This window comes from Anguilla anguilla, chromosome 4 (assembly GCF_013347855.1).
Source record: "Anguilla anguilla isolate fAngAng1 chromosome 4, fAngAng1.pri, whole genome shotgun sequence".
In the NCBI taxonomy this organism is placed as follows: domain Eukaryota; kingdom Metazoa; phylum Chordata; class Actinopteri; order Anguilliformes; family Anguillidae; genus Anguilla; species Anguilla anguilla.
The window spans coordinates 10,436,374-10,458,885 of NC_049204.1; the positions used below are offsets into that span (position 1 = coordinate 10,436,374).

General features: G+C 47.6%; 1 protein-coding gene across 6 annotated transcripts in view; it reads right to left on the reverse strand.

Annotated features, from left to right (window-relative positions):
* The window catches only part of LOC118225340 (ecotropic viral integration site 5 protein homolog), a 69,304-nt gene that overhangs the window by 25,739 nt on the left and 21,053 nt on the right, over positions 1-22,512 (reverse strand). For 3 of the 6 annotated variants that reach the window (XM_035413542.1, XM_035413541.1, XM_035413546.1), the window contains exons 2-13: positions 21,127-21,356; positions 10,982-11,171; positions 7,463-7,687; positions 6,044-6,118; positions 4,803-4,928; positions 4,098-4,241; positions 3,491-3,580; positions 3,251-3,348; positions 2,668-2,728; positions 2,231-2,284; positions 952-984; positions 350-502 (exon numbers count right to left, since the gene is read on the reverse strand). In XM_035413542.1, coding sequence (XP_035269433.1) covers positions 350-502; positions 952-984; positions 2,231-2,284; positions 2,668-2,728; positions 3,251-3,348; positions 3,491-3,580; positions 4,098-4,241; positions 4,803-4,928; positions 6,044-6,118; positions 7,463-7,687; positions 10,982-11,171; positions 21,127-21,275 — 1,398 coding nt within the window. In that variant the 5' untranslated portion in view covers positions 21,276-21,356. Of the gene's footprint in view, positions 1-349; positions 503-951; positions 985-2,230; positions 2,285-2,667; positions 2,729-3,250; positions 3,349-3,490; positions 3,581-4,097; positions 4,242-4,802; positions 4,929-6,043; positions 6,119-7,462; positions 7,688-10,981; positions 11,172-15,261; positions 15,452-21,126; positions 21,357-22,512 lie in introns of those variants that run through there. The other 3 variants (XM_035413547.1, XM_035413545.1, XM_035413544.1) reach the window with 2 other exon arrangements.

The window sequence follows — 22,512 nt, forward strand, 5'->3', positions numbered from 1 at the left end:
TCCTATATAATTTCACTCTTTACCCAAACATCTTTAATGCGTTCAAAAACAACAGTACATTCAAAACCATAGCAGCTGCATTGCTGAAGACCCATTGTTTTTGTTAATTGGTGCAAATAGTCTCACTGTAAACGAATCACTCCCGTGAAGTCAGTTTCCAATCGCATGGGACGACACAGCCATCGAGTCTTCGCCCGCCCATACCATCCCTACCACCGGGGGGCCGGAAGGTTCCGACGATAGAGTACCCGGTGCGTGTACGTGCATGTTTCTGCAATCTCCCCCCTCCCCCCACGCGCACCTGCCCGTCGTGACCCCCCTCGGCGGGGGCCGCCGAGCGGCTCCTTACCCCTTGTGGCTGCTGCCGCTGCTGGAGCTCGCGGAGGGCGATCTGGGCATGCTCCAGCTGGGCGCTGGCCTCCTCGCTCTGCTGCCTGACCGTGGCCAGCTCCCGCTTAATAAGGTAGTTTTCCTCGGCCTCCTGGGCCCTTGTCACTTGTCCCTTGGGACATAATCGTCGGGGGGTGAGCAAGGCGCGAACGGGCGTGACCGAAAAAAAAACAAAATGGGGGGGGGGAGGGAGGGGGGAAGGCGGGGGGGGGGGGGTCGGGATGCGACGTGCCAGCATGCCATCTAAGGAGGGGCTCGAGGCTCTCCTCTAGGGGCTTGGGCCACCTAAATTACGCTTTCTGATTGGTCGGTTTCGGATTGGCCCCCTTCTGGTTGGTTGGAATTACGTGGGCATGCGGTTGTCCTGACGTTCATGCACTGCCCCTGTGTCCCTGAGCTTCATTCTGTCATTGCTCGGCGGGGGAAGTTACCTCACGTTTACTCTGACCCCGGGACTATAACAATCAAAAGGTAGTGACCCGCATGCAAAGCTAGGGGGAGCTAGAGGCCTCAGAGAGAGGGAAAGGCAGGCAGACAGACAAGGAGAGCGTAAAGATATACCTGGATCAATCTATCTGCCAAGGAAGCACTTTCCTACAAAAGGGGAAAACAAATCCATAAAGAAGCACAGAAATAGAGAAGAACAAACCAAAGAATAAATTTCAGCACACAAAAAGTGACAATACTGATTTTTGACAGAACACACAGAATGTTCCTTTTCCACCCTCTTATTTTGGCTACATTTATTTCCAATTGCAATCGCTTTTGTCTCTCTTTTCGTCCATAATTTAGTCTAGGAGGTGTTTAACTTTTTGTTAGCATCTGAGGAGGGTGGAGAAGAGACAAAGCCAGAGATGTGGTGGCAATGAAGTGTGGGCAAAGTGGTGGTGAAGCGGACAGCGGATAGCGACGTAGCGCGCGGTGACAAACTTCAGACAGCGAAGCAGAAGACAGCCAATGAGGGCCAAGCAAAGGCAAGCTGGGCGCTACTGTACTTATAACTACTTTTAATATGTTAGAGGAAAGGCCTTAAGCTCAGCAGCGCTTTAGCAAGAAGAGACTGCGCTGGCGATACTGTGGTATGGGCGTATGCGTTCCTCCAAGCAGTACCCCAAACGTCAGTGTTATTAGCAAGTCAGTCCGAAGCACGCATCATCTGCAGCCTTGTGTTGGCGCACAGCCTGCTGTTGCATACCAGATTAGGTGAGCATCATTAGGAGGCAGGAGCCACACTACAGATCCCAGCATGCACTGATATTTCAGCTGTCAGCCTATCAACATCCGGGATGTCATAGACCAACCTCGCTCATTAGTGTCACGCGTACTGCAGGCGTCGTACAAGGTTCCTTGTTAAAGTTACAGTGCGTACACTTCTAAATGTAAAAGCCTTAGTCGATTCTGACTTACCTGTTCAAAAGTACACTCATAATTACACCCATGTACGAAAACGAGAGTCGCCAAACGTGCAGGCGCCTTCCCAAAACGGAATGGTTTGGACCACGCGTTACTTTTAACATCAGGCAGCAACGAATTCTTGAAAAAGTGTCCAGTGTTTGCAAGCGTTTTAGTTTAGTAAACCATACATACTGTAGTTTGCAAAGCCCAGTTAGTGAACAAGATGCATGTGTTTTAGTAACCCACAAGAATCACACACACACACACACACTCACACACACACACACACACACACACACACACACACACACACACACGTGCGCACACACACACACACACACACTCTGGAGGAGCGTATGCAGATGGCGTGCTTCTCTCTCGTATGAAAGCCCCCGGTTGGTTGGGCGATATGCAGGATGAGGGGCGGAGTCACAGCAATACTCACTTTCTCCAGGGTGTCAATTCTCTGCTTCAAAAGCCTGTTCTCTGTACGGAGCCTCTGTAAGACAGTTGCATCTCACAAAGTCACAAACAGGAAACAACATCAAAGTGCTTACATGGCCACTAAGCAACTGTGTTTTCAAAATAACTTAATTTTAGAAGCGGCAAGCAGAGACGAAGATCCGGAGTAACTATGAAGTAACGGACTGAAGGAAGGAAGCGATAAATGATTTGTTTCCGATCAGGCACTGAAACCAACTTCAGTGAAGGTACTGGAAGGTAAGTTGCTCTGCCAGACTATTTTATTCCTGTATTGTCTCCATAGGTGAGGCAAGAGAGACATTCCAGGTGACGTTCAGTTCTGCTGCACCGAATGCAGTATTCATCTTCCATTGTGTCTACTGTAATTGATATCCTCATAGGCCACAGTGGAGGACTCACCTTGATTTCCACCTGCTCCTCCATCTCCTTTGTTTTGATTGTAGTGTAGTCCTTTTCTAACCTAATAACACAATATCAGAATACATCATTAAACAAAAGCCACAGGAGGAATTTCACCCCATGCCAATTCACTTTTTCCACACACAGTTACGGTCATTTAACGTGCACTGAAACTCAAGTACAGAGATTACGTACATACTGAAGGATCTTCTAGCAGTGAACAAAATAATTACATTTGCTGTCATTTGTGTTAGTGCCACGATCCACACTTTCTCTTTATTTCAATGAATGGGTGTCCTTGGTTTTGGATTTGGATATTGCAGATTTTAGCTGCAATTCTATAAATTAATCAATTAAAAATGCAACCTCTTTCAAAAGGAAGTTACCCACCAATACAAATTATAGAGAATTAAAGGGTTAATTATCGGAGAACTGATATGGGCAATCGTCTAAATGAATATGGAAGAGCGCCTTGAGTGGTTCAGGGCTGGAGTGCTACGACACAACCCTGATGTGCTTTGGTTCGTGGAAGACCCGCAGATTCCACCTCTACTGTAATGATGGACCCCAACGGAAAACCTACTTCTTCATCTTCTTTGCGTTGTACTTGACTTGATACGCGATCAGGATCACCCTGTCAGGGCCGCTGTCCAGCTGCTGTGGCACGACCTTCTGAAAGTGCTAGAACAAGTACAGGGCAGTCAGTTAAAAACCAAGTATAAATCGTGTGTCTGTTGATGTCACGGTTGTCAAAGTAACCAAGACGGACTGAAAAGACAGCGGCGACGGCCGGCCCCGAAACGCGGGGGCGAGAGGCTCTGACCTGTAACATCCCCTCCATGTCCAGCTGCATGAGCTCCCCCTGGTTCATCTGGAGAATGGCCAGTCCCACGCGGAACACTATCTCCAGGCCCTGCGGATGGAGTAGGACACAAAGGCGCTTCACCGCCATGTAATACCCACATTCGGTCACCAGGGGGCTCCCCTCAGCTACTTTTACACAGGCACGCTGAGATTTTCACAATATTATATTATAAAGCACGGATACTCAAATCTGGCTCTCGAATCCAAATCCGGCCCTGGTTTTCTTTTCCGCCCAACTAATTAACCTAAAGCTAGCGCTACTGACTGGCCAGGCTGGCTCCACACCTGAATCCCAGGTAAAGGGAGGGTGGAAAACCAGAAGTCCTCGGCCCGCGAGGAATGCGATTTGAGTAACAGGGTCATGACACATTGAACAGCCGCAGTTCTCAGGGAGACATTATTACAGTCTCACAATGAAGAAATTATTTTTATTACGGCTTTTATTTACCGCTTATTAAGGTAATCTTCTATTACTGCCACCATAACCCTACGCTGTCGTCAGGTGACCCCCGATCAACCGCCAGGGACATTCTGCGAAAACCATGGTGGCCGCGCACGCGACTGACCTCGCACATGAATATGTCGAAGATCCTCGTGGCGACGGGAAGAGAGAAGGAGGTGAGGAAGATGGTGAGGAACCAGGAGGAGGCGTACATGGAGGTGTGGAAACTCTGGGACTGGAAGTGCTGGTGGAGCTCCGGGAGCTGCTCCTGCAGGAGGAAATGCGATCAGGCGACAGGACAGCAAACAGCATTCAGCAGAAACGCCCACACCCAAGTGTTTAAATGATATTGTCTGAGTCACACGCACATCAATTATCTTCATTATCGTAGTCATACTACCAGCTAACTATTGTTCACCATCTTAGTTATCCATCCATTATCTATACCCACTTATCCTGGGCAGGGTCACAGGGTAAGCTGGAGCCAATCCCAGCGTGCATTGGGTAAGTCATACATTAACCAATAAAATCCACGATTTCTATTACCTCACATGCGTACCGCCAATTAAATCTCGTTCATGAAGTCAGCCAAACGATCAGTTCCATAATTTCACATAATACAGATATAACCCAAAGCTAAATAATATTCAAAATCCTACACGGTTACCATAAATAATGCTCATAATCCTAGAGGGATACCACCAGCAAAACAATATTCACAATCTAACAGGTACACCCACAAATAAAATAAACAAAATCATTTTCATATTAATAACCCTATTGGCACAGGGGGAGAGGCAGATTTCATAGAGGACCGGTGCTGTCTTACCTGGATCATATACTCAAACTGGTACATGCAGAGTCCCAGCTCGGCCATGCTGGGCTTGAAGAGCTCCCTCAGTCTGTAGTCCTGCATCAGCTTCACAAACACGCAGAAGGCCTCCTCCTCCGGCATCTGCGCACAGACGAGAGAGCCTCGTGAGGCCTGACTGTGCTGCACTGTACAGCAGTGTACTACACTGAGCACAGACAACACATGTCACAGTCACATGGCCTGGCTGTACTGATCTGTACTACACTGTACTACACTGCACACAGACAACAGTCAGATGGCCTGACTAATGCACTGTACCATACTGTACCGACTGTACTACACTGCCTGAGTCTGCAGTGCAGGTCTGTGCACAGACAACAGTCACATGGCCTAACTGTACTGATCTGTACTACACTGTACTACACTGCACACAGACAGCAGTCAGATGGCCTGACTAATGCACTGTACCATACTGTACTGACTGTACTACACTGCCTGAGTCTGCAGTACAGGTCTGTGCACAGACAAGAGTCACATGGCCTGACTGTACTGATCTGTACTACACTGCACACAGACAACAGTCAGATGGCCTGACTAATGCACTGTACCATACTGTACTGACTGTACTACACTGCCTGAGTCTGCAGTACCTGTGCACAGACAACAGTCACATGGCCTGAATGTACTGGTCTGTACTGCACTGTGCAAAGACAACAGTCAGATGGCCTGACTGCACTACACCGTGAGTCCACAAAATCTGTGCACAGACAACAGGCCCCACGGCATGACTGTACTGAACAGTTCATCAGTATTTATGACCTGAGACAACGCTTAGGAAATGACTCCAAAAAAACTGTCAGAACAGCATGAAGCTTCTATTCTCAATGGCAGACTACCGCAAGGGACGTGAAGATGTGTGCGTGTTTGTGTGTGTTTGTATATGTCGGGCTGGGGTGAATTCAATCTCAGTTCAGTCGAGCCGAAATTCAATTTGTTAACCGTAAAAAAAAAGCCCACAATGTTCAGCAAGCCTTTTACAACCAGTGAATTAAATGGCAATCCATTTCCTGAAACGACAGAATTTAAATGGAATTTACCACAACTCCAGGGTTTATGTGTGCGTGTGTGTGTGTGTGTGTGTGTGTGTGTGTGTGTGTGTGTGTGTGCCTGCGTGTGTGTCTGCATGTGTGTGTGTGCGTGCGGGCGTGCGTGCATGTGTGTGCATGCACATGCAAGTTGAAATGTTATTACATTACCTGCATGAGCAGCAGTCCGACAATGAATGCGCTTCCTTGACAGTAACCAACCTCCCGGTCCACGAGAGAGTACGCCTGCGACAACAAGGAAGTCACCTCAGGTGAACAGCCAATCACGCGAAAGGGAAGCTCCTTGCCCCGAGACACACAGCGCTGCAGATAGTGCCTTTAATAGTTAAGGGTGTTACTGCAGACATCACACTTTTCCATCCTACCGGTGAATGAAGTCAACCGGCTTTCCACAGAAACCCTGCCTCCGACTCAGCTGAATAATGCATATACACAAGCATTCAATTATCTTCTTGATGCCTGCTGCCAGGTAACTGCCTGAAACCGATAGCACTCTGGGCAGTATAGCATCCTACCGCTGAGGACACGGCATTAGAAGCTTAACTTCTAATGTTAGCACGGCTACCGTCATAAAAGATATTTCATAACACAATAATGAAAAGAGATTATCGAACTGGATGCAGAAAGAACCAGATAATGCAGACACACGTAATGTAATGAAGCACAGCATAGTTTCCTCTCAGCACAAACACTCTGAGATGGGAAATATGTAAGTGCTTTGAAGGGATACCGTAACTTAAACGATTACCAATTTTGCCTCGAAAGGCCAGCAGGGTGGCAGCAGAAATTAGGGCTTCCTTTCACGTCGCCTTTTATAGTGTGACAAATTTTCAAAGACAACACCATTTCTGACAAAACTAAACGATCTTGCATGCATTTAAAATAATTTAAAAAATAGGCCGCTATTGTGTTTTATGCTAGTGTGCCGTCAAAACTATATTATCACCAAACCTGAATGTTTGCTTACCAAAAGGTAATCCAAAGCAAAAGGGTGGCAGTATAATTAAACTAGAACACACACAATCATAGCTGCAAATTAAACTGGAACAGAACTGAAACACGCGATTGGAATGTGATAATTCAAACAGGCGCGGCCAAAACAGGAGCAACAGGCTATGGCCTAACAAAGCCAATCTGACCTGTTCCATTTCACCTCCATGCCTTTCACCTTTCCCTGCACTCGACAATATTACTCCAGAGTCAAACTAATGCGGTATTCAGACAGGGGGAAATTCCCTTTATGAGGGACGGTGTCAGAGGGACTCCATGAGGGACGGTGTCAGAGGGGCCTCTATGAGGGACAGTGTCAGAGGGCCTCTATGAGGGACAGTGTCAGAGGGCCTCTATGAGGGACAGTGTCAGTGGGCCTTTATGATGGACAGTGTCAGAGGGGCCTCTATGAGGGACGGTGTCAGAGGGACTCCATGAGGGACGGTGTCAGAGGGGCCTTTATGAGGGACGATGTCAGTGGGCCTTTATGATGGACAGTGTCAGTGGGCCTCTATGAGGGACAGTGTCAGAGGGGCCTTTATAAGGGACGGTGTCAGACAGCCTTTGCGAGTATCTCACCTTCATAACGTTGAAGAGCACCTCCTGGCCCAGGCTGTCCTTCTCCTTGAAGAACTCGTGCTCAGGGTATGTCCGGGCGATGTCTCTGCGGATGAGCCTCTCACAGGGTGACGACATCTTCAGCAGCTCCGAATACTGGTCCTTAATGGGCATGTTCTGGGCATTGCACAGCAGCTGCCACACTATAGCCCTGAAGTGGTGCGGTATCCCCTTCCTCACCAGCTCCTATGAGGGACACATCAACAAATGCTACAACTCTAGCACTGGATGCTAACAACTAGAACACTAGATGCTAACGACCATCCCTTTCCTCACCAGCTCCTATGAGGGACACATTAACAGATGCTAAAACTCTAGCACTGGATGCTAACAACTAAGCACTAGTGCTAACAACCATAGCACTGGAAGCTATCAATTGTAGCACTCAATGCTAACGACTATAGCACTGGATGACAACGACCAGCATTGGATGACAGAACCTACAATTATCACTGATATTAATCAAATTGTCTGTTACACTATAATTAATTCTGACAATGGTTAGGGATCTGAACAAAACAGCTCTTAGTTGGTAGCCCTGGTTTTGTATGTTTTGCTAATCTGCAAGATGTCTAGCTGGTGGCTTAAGGATCAGGTAGCGTTTGATTCAGAAGGTGTTTTTGCAAGCATTGAGATTTCGGGCAACAAACAGCTACTTTGGGTTGCCTCAGCTGGGAAAATATGCCTGAGATTGTTTCACAAACACGGAAAATCGATCTTCCTTTGCAAGCTGACTAGATGAAAGCAAGAATAAAAAAGAAAACCTCGTTCTCATTTGTGCCCACGCTGATCTCATGCTTTCTGTACAGTGCGAGTACCTCTGTCACAGATGATACAATTTTGCGCCGCTATATTTACCCTTGACGGCGATGCTAGCTGGGGAGCCAATTTTCCCCCTCAGCAGCAGAGTGGATGTTATTCAGTTAATGCATTTCCTCCTCTAATGACCCACTGAGAGACAACTGGCAAGTGTGACCGGTTTCGGTGGCAAACAAGATTAGCTAGCTTATTGGGTTTTGACTGAGTCTGGATCTGGAATCCGTGGAAGGAGAGTGGCTTCCTCAACCCACCTCATCGCTCTTCTCCCAAACGCAGAGGCCAAGAACAGGTAGTTCAAAAGACTACAGCAGTCGATAGCAAAACAAAATTTTAAGTGTGTAGAAAGAACCATCCCAAAGTCACTGGAAGTGAAATCAAAAAATTATCTCCAGAGTGTGGGGTGTAAATATCAACTTCCACAATCTGCAGAAGACTTCAAGAAAAACACAGAGGCTGTACAGCCGGGTGTAAGCCCCTTATAACAGCTGCAAGAACAGACAGGCCTGATTGGAATTTGCCATGAAATTCGGAGATGAGCCACAGGAGTTCTCGAACGAGGTTTTATGGGCCGATGAGACCAAAATAAACATCGATGAAAGCGATGGAAGGCTTAAGCGTGAAGAAAAACAGGAACAGCCAATGATGAAAGCACAGCACTTGAACAGCGAAGCATGGCGGAGGCAATGCCCGGGCTTGGGCCTGTATGCCTGCTTATGGAATGGGCTCTGCGTTCTTTAGTGGCGATGTAACTGAAAATGGCAGGAGTAGGATGAATCTGGATATACACAAATGGATCTTGTCTGCAAATGTAAATAAAAATACCACCAGACTTATTGGCCAGCAGCTTATGCAGCAGGAGAATGACCAGAAATATACTGCAGACTGAACACAGGAGTTCGTCAGACAAACATACCGCACACTTAACACAGGAGCTCATCAGACAAACATACTGCACACTTAACACAGGAGCTCATCAGACAAACATACTGCACACTTAACACAGGAGAACATCAGAAAAAAAAAAACATACTGCAGACTCAAGACAGCAGTTTATCAGATAGAAACATACTGCAGACTTAACACAGGAGTTCATCAGACATTAAAGGTGGAAAACGTTCAACTGGCCAAGTCAATCACCATACTTGAATCCCGTAGGCAGAAACCCTGACCAATGAGCACAAGCTTGAAACAGGCCTGGCAAAGCATAAAAGCCTGGCAAAGCACCACAAGTGAAGAGTCTGGTGATGTCAGTGAGACAGAGGTTTGATGCAGTTGTTGCAAGCAAGGATTCTGTAACAAAATACCGACTTTTTCCACATAAGAATTATCTAATTACCTTGCATTTTAGCACTGACATTGTTTTGCCTTTAATTACATCCCTGGTTTTAAGAAATCTTAAAAAGCTTAACCCACAGGAAGATCATTAGAAAAAATCTTAGATCTTAGAAAAAAATCTCAAATCATGCTCGTTTTCATAAGCTGTCATTTTTTTTCCAATGTAAAGCAATTCAAGTAAGGTGCCTTGTTCAAGGGGAAAAAGATAGCACACTTGACCTGAGGATTGAACCTGGAACCTCTGGGATGTAGGCCCAGTTTCTTAACCATTACACCTGACGAGCCATCAAGCCACAGTTTGCACAGCATCATGGGATAACAGACGCAGAACATAGCCTATAATGTATAAACCCAAAGGAATTTGCCTTGTGCAAACATTAGGCTTTACATCTTTAGTCCGTTTACCCAGCAAAAAGCCTCGCACGGAAAAGTACACCCATCTTTCCCTCCTCTCTCTCAGAACCACCCAACTCTTAGGAGAAGGAGAGACACGTGGATTGCGTTGGCAGAACCGTCCACTACGTTGTAGAGAGAGAGAGAGAGTGAGAGTGAAGCACGTGACTGCAGAAAGCACTGTGGACAGGACGTACGACTGCAAGAAGAAAAAAGGCACGGCCAGCCTTCATCTTAACAGGAAGCAGCCGCGCGAGGCGAGAGGAGGTTGCGATTTCAGTGTGTTCAGTCACACAGAGGCACGCTCGGCGGCTACGTCCTCAGTAGGCTAACAGTCAACACCACACGGCCGGGTAATGAGCAGTTACATTGGTAGAAACAGGACACTCTTGATTGGCTGACTGATGGCCTTATTTGGTAAAGAGTAGAGATCGTCTCCGATTCCCCAGGCTTGATGAGTTGAATATTTAAAGAGACAAAACCAGAGACAGACGAACTACGGAAACACTACAGAGGGAAAAGCGTCTGGCTTGTATTTAATTGGAACAGCATAAAATATTCCCTAAATCACATTTTCCACCCCAGTAACCGTACACTTAGACGGTTGTGGGAATGTTTGCTAATGAACAAAACAAGAATGGTGCACCCAAAATCCTCCTCAAATACTCCTCAAAGGAGAGTACTGCTGAGCTCTGCGCAAAATAATTTATATCAATAATTTTCCAGTCTTAAAGTGACAGTGAATGCACATCTGTGTGCAGGGGGTAATCATTTCCAAATGAAAAACCCCCTTGCTTCACTACTCATGGGGGGGGGGGGGGGGCTTTGATGATTCGAACCACCTGACTTCAAAGCCGGAAGGGAAGATTCCCAACGCAAGTCCCGCACGTTGCATATTTATTCGTTCACGCGCTTATTTATTCCTTCTTTTACCTTGAGCTGCTTCTCCCTCTTCTTGCGCACGTCCTCCCAGTCGTTGACGATGCGGCCCCAGAGGATCCAGGTGTCCTCCTCCAGGTGGGAGAGGTTGGAGGAGGCCGAGGAGCTGGACACCAGGGAGGCGCCGCTGTTGCGCCGCGAGCCGTTCACCGACTTCAGCGACTTGCTGTCCGTCTCCAGGAGCCTGAGAGAGCAAACACACGCATGACCATATGCACACGCACACATACACACACGCACGCGCATGACCATATGCACACACACACACACACACACACACACACGCACACACACGCTTACACACGCACGCGTGAACATGTGCACACACACATAAGCATACACACACGCACACACACATAAGCACACACACGCACACGCACGCAAGCATACACAACCACACACACACACACGCACACACACACACACGCTTACACACGCACGCGTGAACATGTGCACACGCATGTGCACACACACATAAGCATACGCACATGTACACACGTATGCAAGCATACACACACACACACACGTGAACATGTTCACACGCATGTGCACACACACATAAGCATACACACACACACACACAAGCACACACACGCAAGCATACGCACACGCGCGTGAACGTGTTCACACACACGTGCACGCACAGGCACACGGACACACACACAAGCACACACACGCAAGCATACGCACACGCGCGTGAACGTGTTCACACACACGTGCACGCACAGGCACACGGACACACGCACGCGCACACACACACGTAAGCATACGCACACGCACACAAGCGGTGAGGTCAAACGCCGGTCTTTGGCTCCCACCCACTTCTGTCGACAGTGCAGAACGCGTACTCGCAGTATCACACACAGAACAGTTAAACGCCAGTCGTCGTCACCGCTGTACGCAGCGCTGCACGGACTGTGTGCAGAACCAACGGGCTACTGGACACGCAAACACGAGCCTTCAGCACCTACCGTAAAAACGGCTTTCACGAGCGCGCACACGATAAAAACAAATTCTTAAAGCAAACATACGGGAGCAACGCACGCGCACGCAAGTGCACGCACACGCACACAAACACCAACGCACACAGCTTCTTCTGACCTTTCATTTGCAGCGGCAAAAGAGGTTTAATAGAGTGAGGAAAGAAGTCAAATTCCAGGCGTAGCACAAACTGTCAATCGGACACAGTCCGTTTGCAATCAAACCCCATTTGTCTCACAGTCAGTCATTTTCCTGACACAGAAACACCAGCATCTAATCTGGGAGAAAAACGTAGGCCTTACATCTAACGCAACATTAGGTATTCCACACCACGCAGGCCCCTGGTGTTTGGAAGCAAAGACATCACATCTTGGCACCATCTTGGCAGATGACAGATCTAATTCTAGACAAAAACCTGAATGGAATCGGCTGCAGCACAGAGATTGAGCTGCATCCCGCTCCCCCTCCTCCCCAGTTCTGGCGATACTCGAGGCGAAAGTCGCGTGCAAGTGGTCAGACTGCACACGGAAGAAAAGGGGAAACAAATGGTCTGTGCAATACCGCTAGGAGAGCCTCAGAGACTATCAACAGAGTGCCAAGAAACCCGTTTGTACAATGATCCGGGATCCGGTAGGTCTCACCTCACATTATGGCAAACAGAGAAACCAGGGGCTCAACAGAGAAGCCAACGCCAATAAGAGCAGAGGTCAGGTTCCAGGGTCCGTTTCAGCGAACCTTCCACGATTTCCCTCTACACACCGTCCGCCTGCCTGTACGCACGCACGGCCGTGCTACACGCTAAAGGGGGGTTCCGCTAACGTGCTCCAGAGCCAGAGACGGGCTAACAGGTGCTGCACTCTGAGAGACCCCTGCCTCCCCCTGAAGAGCACGGTGCGTGACGTTCCATAACGGAAACAGTCTTTGTCTGACATAATAATGCACGCTTGACCGTAACGGAAAAACTTAAACGTACGTGAAGAAACATAAGAATAATTCACATGCATGTCAGTTGGAGAAAAATGTAAAAAGGGGACGCTTGGCAAGACTTCCACGTTCCCAACAGGGAGCCACTAAAAATGTGGGGCCTCAGAAAAATTTGTGCAGCGATTATTAGTCCTGAGTGGACAGTGCTGTGTAAAATGCCTGACAACACACTAAAAATGAAAGAGAAAAAAATAATTAGATTTTTAAGTGATTAAAGGGCTAAACTTAAAACATGCAAAGGAAGTCAAGTGCAGAGTCACCATTCTTTAAAAAAGACCTAATCAAACGATCACTGTCGCGTGCTGGACGACAATATGAGCATAAAGGCACAAGCAGGTCAAGGGAACCCTTCCGACAGGTTAAACAGAAACACCAGGAGGGGGAGGCGGGTGAGAACAGGGCAGGACGGCACGGGCCACGAACGGTTAACAGCGGACGGGCACCGGGGGGTGGGGGTTGGGGTGGGGTGGGGGGGAGCCGTAACCGAATCTGCCGCGCGAGAGCGGAACGGCGCACCCCTCCTCCTCAGCGGGCCACAGTAGCCAATGATAGAGGAGCACAGGCACCGAAACTCGATCTCGGAAAAAAAAAAAAGGCCCCCGCTCCTTGTGTAACGCCACCGCGGAGCTTGGGGATGGCTACCATTACGCCCCCAGACGTAACGGGATTCTAGAATAGGGGGAGTGTAAAATGATCACATTTAGAGTTAGCAGCCACTGTTAGCACCTTTTTGTATTTGTACTGCTATTCCGTACTCTGTGTCGCACGCATTTCAGGTTCAGTATATTTTTTACCTCCTTTGACCCATGTCCCCGTTGGGCTTACAGCAGAGCAGATGGCACCAGGTAACCTCAAGCCGGGGCTGTGTGGAGTCTCATATGAGCTAAGAGAAGAAGCACCTCAGGTGCGAGTGGATAAAAGGCCCTTTGGGAGACTGCTCCATCCACAGCACCGTCTCCTGTGAGCATTCACAGAGAGCGCGCTCGGCAAGTGTAGCCAGCGAGTGCGTTCAGTAAGCGTGTTAGACGAGCGCGTTCAGTACGGGCGTTCGCATTCGGCGAGAACGTTCCGCCCCTCCGAAAAACACACGCAGTGTACTTCCATTGGGGTCTTGCACAGTCACAGAGAACCTTCTCAGAGTGCGTTTGGGGGCGACTGCAGGGTGACGGCTCTGCGAGTAGGTCTCCTTCACAGCAGGGTCAGCTAAGCTACGGCTAAGGCGACAGGGAGGAGGGAGGGGGGCTCAGTGCGGGTTCACGCACAGCAACAGACTTCGCAGGGAGCGCTAACTTCAAGCGGGCCGCCTGGTTGCGACTGCGGCTCGCGAGCGCTGAGAATTTCCTCACGCACAGGGGCGGGGCGCAGTCAGTTCAAACCGCCGTCGAATGATGTGGATAACAGACACGTCGCCATGGCGACGCAATTCTGTGCCCCAGAAGAGAAGAGGAGTGCAACTGTCTGAGAACCCACTTGAAGTACTGCACATATTTTTTCAGAGAATGCACATATTTTTTCAGAGAATGTAACATCTTGAAAAAAAACAAGCAAAGTGAACACTGAATATCCAAAACAGTGGATCCAACAAGTGAAAGAAATGAATTTAATTAAGGCCTTTCACAGGCAGGTTCCATTTATTCTACCATCTCAATCCTTAGCGCAAAAGAAAAATGTAAATTTCAATACTGCATATAACAAAACAAAGCATCATTATAAGTTCTATTGAGCTGTAAACGCCCCAGACGCATTTGTGTAATAACGGGTAATCAAATGAGCGTTAACCGAAAGAAGGAAAGCTCAGAAAGAACTGATTTCAAATCTAGACCTGACGGCATTGCAATCTCCAGCTTCTGTGCCTATTGCTTCCCGTACCTCTCCGTCTGCCTCTTCCACAAATTCAGCACACTTATGTAACGAAACTGTGTAAATGTGGACGTGCTCCGCATTCAGAAAACGCGACGACCCGACTCCATGCTGCGAGCGCCGCGTCTCTGCTAATTATTTACCAGAAGTCAAACAAGAGGACTGGACAGTTTTCTGACTATGAGAACAACAAACAAAACGCAACAACAAAAGTACGCTTTTCACCACACAAAAAAACAGCGAAGCGGCCCCGCAGCGGCTCACGCAAAAGACCCCGCGAGGGAGGCGAAACGAGAAGCGAACGCGCAGCTAGCACGGGGGAGCGACGGGTAGGTTTCGTCAACGCGAGGTTTCCGCGGGGCTCCGCTTCGCTGGCACGTGCGCCATTCCGGCTCTGAAGTCGCGACAGCGGGTCCCCTGGGAGGGAAGGAAGTGCGGAAGCTGCTTACCACGAGAGACTCATGATTCCTTCCTCATGCCTTTGTTATCCCTGTCGTCGGGGAGCCAGGTGAGCCGTGACACCCACGGAAACGGCTGTCGTCGCGGCAGCTCGGGCTGAACCACAGAGTGCAGGCGAACAGGGTAGAATTATCTCTCTCTCTCTCTCTCTCTCTCTCTCTCTCTCACAGTCTCTCTTTCTCTCTCTCTCTCCCTCTCCCTCCCTCTCTCTCTGTCTCTATCTCTCTCTCTCAGACTCTCTTTCTCTCTCTCCCTCCCTCCTTCTCTCTCTCTCTCTCACACACACACACTGTTGTTATCGACACAGTGCAAAGGCCTCACCACCGCACACAAACACAGCCCTAAATCAATGGGGGGCCTCCAAATGTGTGTGATGTGCATTCAGAAGCATTCAGAGTGAGCTGCCTTCCTCCCACAGACACACAACTGCCTGCTTCTGAACTCTCACACGCTTCCCCTCTGCTTGAAACTAAGCAGACAGCACGGCAGCTGTATGAAACATTTAAAGCACTTCATTACACCTGCCCAACTGGCCCATACCTTCACAGAAAGAGTATCAGAATCAATAATTGTTATTATTACTTTTATTACTGCTATTGTAATGAAGAAGTAGAAGAGGAAGAAGAAATCTACTGTGTAATGTATATTCAAAACATTACCTATCTTCTAATTATAATCAGGGAATGCAGGGGAGAATGTCAAAGTTATCAAATTCCAAACTTTAAAGATGCACGATAACTGGGATCTCATACTCTATATGACCAAAAGTATCTGGACACTGGGTCTGGGGCTGTTTTTCATGGTTAGGGCTAGGCCCCTTAGTTCCAGAGAAGGCAAATCTTAGTGCTACAGCATACAACCACATTCTAGACAATTCTGTGCTTCCCCAACAGTTTGGGGAAGGCCCTTTCCTGTTTCAGCATGGCAATGCCCTCAGGCACACAGCGAGGTCCATATAGAAACGGTTCTGTAAAGAATGGTGTAGAAGAACTTGATTGGCCTGCACACAGCCCTGACCTAACACCCCACCAAACACCTTTGGGATCAATTAGAAAGCCAACTGTGAGTCAGGCCTAATCGCCCAATCAGTACCCAACCTTACTCATGCACTTCTGGCTGAATGGAAGCAAACCCATGCAGCAATGCTTCAACATCTAGTATAAAGCCTTCCCTGAATAGTGGAGGTTGTTAAAGCAGAGGGTGGACCAAGTCCATATTAATGCCCATAATTTAGAAAGAGATGCTGGATGTCAGGTGTCCACCTACTTCTGGCCATGTAGTGCATCTTCTGGGCATAACAGATGTATTCTTCACTTGACCCAAATGTTTACTATGTCTAATGAGTGATGCATGGCATATAGCCCCACTAAGGAACTGAAAGTCCACCCCGCAAAGCTCACAGAGAAGATCTGATCACCCAAGAACCACCGAAAACATCTGACCTCAGTATAGCCCTGTGAGGTCTGGACTGGAGGATGGTGTGCTCAGTTTGGGATTATTGTGTTTGAGAGTGAGTCTGGCTGGGGATAGAGACTAACTGCTATCTAATGGCCTTCACAGTAGGTTCAAGCCAGAGGAAAAATTTGAAACCCAAGATATCTTTGGAAAAAAACACACATTCTTTGGCACTGTGAGACATAGGCTACATATACACCAGTGATGGAGCGGAGAAATTTCTGGAATTTTGTGGGGGAATTTGCTACATACAGTGAAACTGAGTCAGAGATACAAATCCCTGTTAAGGACTGGTCGGTCAATGGAATTGGTGTGAAATCAGAAACAGCATATGTAATTTAACTTTGTGTGAAGTCCCTGATTATAACTGATGCAAATATACAAATGAAAACAAGACATTTTCCACTGATACATCACTTTTACTATTACTATTAAGATAGCAGATATATTTATTAAATAATATATAACATTACATTACATTCATTTGGCAGACGCTTTTATCCAAAGCGAAGTACAAAAAAGTGCATTTTATGGTCGTAGACAACTGCTGAACACGGGTTCAGTAAGGTACAATACTTATTTTGAACAGCTATTTCTAGCCGAGAACAATGAACACTATTCTGGCCTAACATAATTTATCCAAATTCACATAAGTATCATTTTGTTTTGTTATTACAATGATATATAAATCTACACAGGCTAGTGACAGTACGCTTAAGTTAAACATGCGTGGAAATCCACAAATCATCAACAAACTCACTGTTGACACACTGATAACGGCACAGATCGTGCTGGGAAAGGGATCTCTCCACAAGCGGGAAGCGTCGACTCCGCAGGAGCGGGAAAGAGATTAAAAAACTACAGGGACAGGAAGAGCCTAGTCCATGGGAACCAGTAAGGTCAACGGAGTGACGGTGAGCTCTGTGCCTTTTCAGTCAACCTTCACTCTCGAGAGCCCCGCTGAAGCAGCGTTTTCATTTCGAAGTGAACTCGAATGCCACTGCAGGTGTCGGTTCAGCGGCTAAGTGAATTTCCTGTGTGCGAGGGTTCATGCACAGCGCTAAGTTCTGTGCAAAGAAAGCTGGAAGAGACTTGGCTTCTATGGCCTTCTCCCACAACCCAGGAAACTGGGAACAGCAAAACAAACAGTGGCTTTTCATCAGATCAGATCAGACTGGATTGGATATTTTTTTAATTTGAAACCAGAGACCAGAATAATGGCAGAAGGGTTTAATTTTATTTTGCAATTACATGCATCAACAGGCAGTGTGTAGGCTTTAAATGAGTATGTGGAATGCTTGTTATATGTCTCAGCTGTATTTTAATACATCGCTCCGTATGCAGGAAACCAAAAGAACAAATTCCACCACTTGACAATAAAACTAATTCTTGACAATAAAGCCATTCTATTAGGCCTATATTCTGTTCCGTTATGTGGAAAACAAGACAGCCATAACAACTAAGAACGCATTCCATAAACAATAATAATGATGAACCCATTGTCTGGAAAAACGTTTGCTGCGGATTTGACTCATCTTGTCCATTACTGCAAGGGCCACAGTGCAAAGCAAACAAACTGCATCTTTCCCATCTTTTCACTATCATCTTTGAGGTAACGCCCAGATGTGCCTTCAACCCATCCATCAATCAATCAATCAATCAATCAATCAATCATCCAAGCATTATCTAATCCACTTATTCTTGATCAGTGTCATCGGGAGCTGTGGCCAATCCCAGCATGCATTGGGCGAGAGGCAGGAATACACCCTGGGCAGGTTGCCAATCCATCGCAGGGCACACACACCATCATCAATCAATCGATTCTATTTTATTTACGTATTACAGAATGAATATTACAGAAAGAAACAGTCACAATATGCTTTACAGTATTCCCGGGCCTGTGACAGCAGCACCAGCGATAATCACAATGTTGCAGATAAACGGCCCGTTGAAAGGACAGCCAATGCAACAAAGTCGTTAGCTACGTATTTTTTTTGGCATCAATCCCCATTCTGGTTTAAGCTCAGCCAACACCCCCCACTGCCCCCACCAAAGCCCTGCCACGCGATTGGCTGAACGCCGGCTACATCAACGAGCCAATTGCGTGGCAGGGCTGTGGTCACGGCTTTGGATAAGTGCCACCTGTTTCTGTGCAAGCTCAGCCGCCGCACAGTAAGAGCCCTTTATCTGACTCCGTGTACCACGCTAGCACCGTTACACAGAAGACAAAGCAATGCAAAGCGTGAGCCCGTCAATTGGGGCTCAAAATAAGATGAGGTGAGGGAAGGAGGCTGACACAGCGTCTGAACACGCAGAGCAAACACAACGCCGCACAATGCGAAACCGAGCCCGACCCGTGTTTCTTTTGTCACGTCCGTTGATTTTATTTTATTTTTTCTACATGAGACAGGACAATCTGGCCGTCTTTTAAAAAAAATTGTTTTGCTCCATTCAGGCAGACTGAGAGCAGCGAGGTTAACGGACAGAGGTGGGGTCAGAAGCTCAGAAGGTGTGAGGTACCTAACCCCCCCCGTCCACACGAGTGGGGGGGTGAGGGGGTTCGCGTGTGGCTCAAGAGCCAGCCGCCCTACCGACCGCACCACAAGTCCGCCAAAGGTGCCTTTATTTACTTTTTATGCCCTACGCCATCTCTCTTTGAAGCATGCCTTCCTCTGGCAAAACACAACAAGCAACTGCACACAACAGAGGAAAGGGGGGGCGGGGGGGATGACTAAATTCTCTCAAAAACAGCCACAGGTTGAGTATTCGTACACCTCCAGAGGTCGGTTCCTCCCACGCTAAGGCTTCAGGTTGCAATGCTCGTAGCCATTTTGCTTGAGGAGTTCTGCTATTTTTGCGGTACGACAGCCCGTTTAACTAAAACGCTAAAAAAAAAAAAAAAGGACAGGACATGAGAGCGCTCCTCGGTTCGTTAAGTGAAACTTGTTACTGCCCCCCCCCCCCCCCCCTCGTAGAGGCGGGGAAGGAACGGCACCGTCACGCTTCTGTTGTTCACAGTATTGGGAAAGCTGCCCGAACATTCCACTAACAATTAGGCTACCCCCCGGCCACACATTTGCTCATTACAAGCGGGCCTCAGCCAATTACGGCTCACAGTAACCCATCCGAAAACTGGTGCACCGGCTCTCCAAAACCAATCTCAAGTTTTCACACAATAGCCTCTCAGCGGGTCTAGCACTGTCGTGAGACTATCGACGCGCTCTCTACCATCGTCTGAAGCTGAGCGAGGGTGAAGCGGGCTTCAGTCTGCAAAAGCTGGATGGGTGGGGGGGGCGGGGGGTTCCGCTAACTCAGGCCAAGGCTCGCGTAGCCCCGTTAGCCGTTAGCAACATTTGCAATGTTGTTATGGCCTCAGAGCAGTGTGGAAAAGTCTGGTCTGGGAGGGCCGGTGTGTGTGTGCAGGTTTTTGTTTCCATCAATTACCCTGGCTTAAATGGGATAACTGGCTGTATACACCTGCTGTGCTCACAGTAGATTAGACCACGGCAAAGCGTTTCATAGGGACACAAGAACAGTCTTCGGTCATTCATGCGGTTATCAAAAAACACAGCAATACAGCTACAGCATCGGATAGGGGAAATGTGATGGCTAATTAAATAATTAATACTGGAAGTTGGCATGAAATCCAGAAACAGATACAGCCCTCCTAGCTAGCCTCAACTACAACTACAACCTTCAAGAACTGTTATAAGAACTAAGTCTCCAGTCTCCAAAGAGGATCGGGTTCTGTGTGGTTCAACAACTTTATAAAAATTTAAATAATGCAGACCGAATTAGCTTATTTCCATGGGGAAAAATATGCCTGGCTATAGCTAACACAGGAGTGCTAATGAGCGGCTTTCTTTACTCCATTTTCAGCTATTAAAAAGAGTCTTCAAGCAGCTGGAAATCCCGAAATGACCCGTAGCACACACATATTTCCCTAAAAATTAATGGATCCTCATTCAAACAATCAGTTACAGAACAAATAGTGCCTTTTGTCGCAGAAGAACTGTAGATGAATTGTTGCACAGAGTGGTATAGTCCAAATATACCGTAATCGTTCAATATACTGAAATTGTCTTTGCGAACGTGGTGCCTGTTCCAGAGGAGTAGAGAATGAACAACCAAGATGTCAGGCATTAACTACCTCACCTAATGAGCCCACCAGTGAGCAGCAAGAACATCCCTAAGGTCAGGCTAAGGGCTAACAACGATAGCAGCAAGGCAGTCTACATTAGGGCGAGCATGGGGTGGGGCAAGCCAGAGAATGACCACCTGACCCTGCTCTGCTCCGCTCCGCAGGCAGGTACAGAACGATGAGCACCCCGTAGCGACGTGGGCTCGTGGGATACCACACGAGGAGTCGGGGGGTTTGGGTCCCGGGGGGGCTCTCTCACCGGTTCTGCTCCTCCAGCTTGGCCAGGAGCTCCACCTCATCCGGGCTGAGCTCGGCGGGCGAGGAGGGCGTGAGGGCGGGCGAGGACAGGGTGGTGGAGGAGGAGGCAGTGGTGTGCAGGGAGGAGGGCGCGGCCACCTGGCTAGCCATCTGACTGACGGTGTGGGAGACAGAGTTCTTCACCCATGAGAGAGTAGAACTCAGCTTGCCTGCAACCTTTTCTGTCGCCACCTGGAAGGGAACAAGGCAGGCTAGGTTAAATACCCCTGTCTGTCCATGTACTTCAACAATCAGCATTTTTGTACTTTTAGGCCTATATCATGTGTATTTCAAGCTTTTCAGGCTAAAAATCCCATGCTAAGAATTCCTGTTAATGTACTATTTGCCTGTGATGAATAATGCAGATATTCTTAATATATAGCCTATTTATTTACAGTACAGATTCATTAAGTCAGAAAGAATCATAAATTATCATACATTATTTGTTTCCCATGAGCGGTTAAGATTCAATTTAAAACACTTAAGTGCTTGTAAAAGACGCAAAACAATACTGATGGCCCAATGAAAAAAAACCATGAACATTTCAGCACGCGGTATCCATGTGACAAAAAAGAACCGTCCGTTGTATTTGCTTCTATTCATTCACAGCACCAACGTGTTTTTGTGACCCTTTTGTGATGCATATTAAATGCGCTCTTTATGCCTCTCGGTGGGTAAAGGCTTCACCAATAAGCCGCTGGTTGAGCCATATACTGGATACACAGGCCATGCAAAGCTTCCGAAATCCTTTTTCTCATTTCATCTGCATTTTAGTTTCATGCTCTGTGTTGCATGACATCACATTGCATTATTGCTGTCTGCCAGACGCTTGCATCTTGACAGACTTATAACACGGACAGATGTGCACAGATCGGGGACTAAGGTGCAGTATTAGGCCTACCTCATGGGGAGGGAGAATAAAGCCCTCCAAAGACACAGACAGTGATGCGAAAACTGCAGGTACAAAAAGTGAATACAACAGGTTCCACAAACTAGAAAATAGGTACTGGATTGCTGGGAGAAAGGGAGTCAGGGTTAGCCTGAAGATCTAGGTCTTCCGTCCGCACATTGCCATGCAGGGGTCTGTTGTAATGATGCAATACCGTACACATGCTGTTCATTTCAGATGGGAAATGCAGGTTTACACATACGACACAATCAGCTACTGACATCCCCATCCCTGCCTCTCCTGTTATATGGAACTTCTATCCCCTTCCCTGTCTCTCATGTTATATGGAACTTCTATCTCCTTCCCTGTCTCTCCTGTTATATGGAACTTCTATCCCCTTCCCTGTCTCTCCTGTTATACAGAACGGTTATCCCCTTCCCTGTCTCTCCTATTATAGGG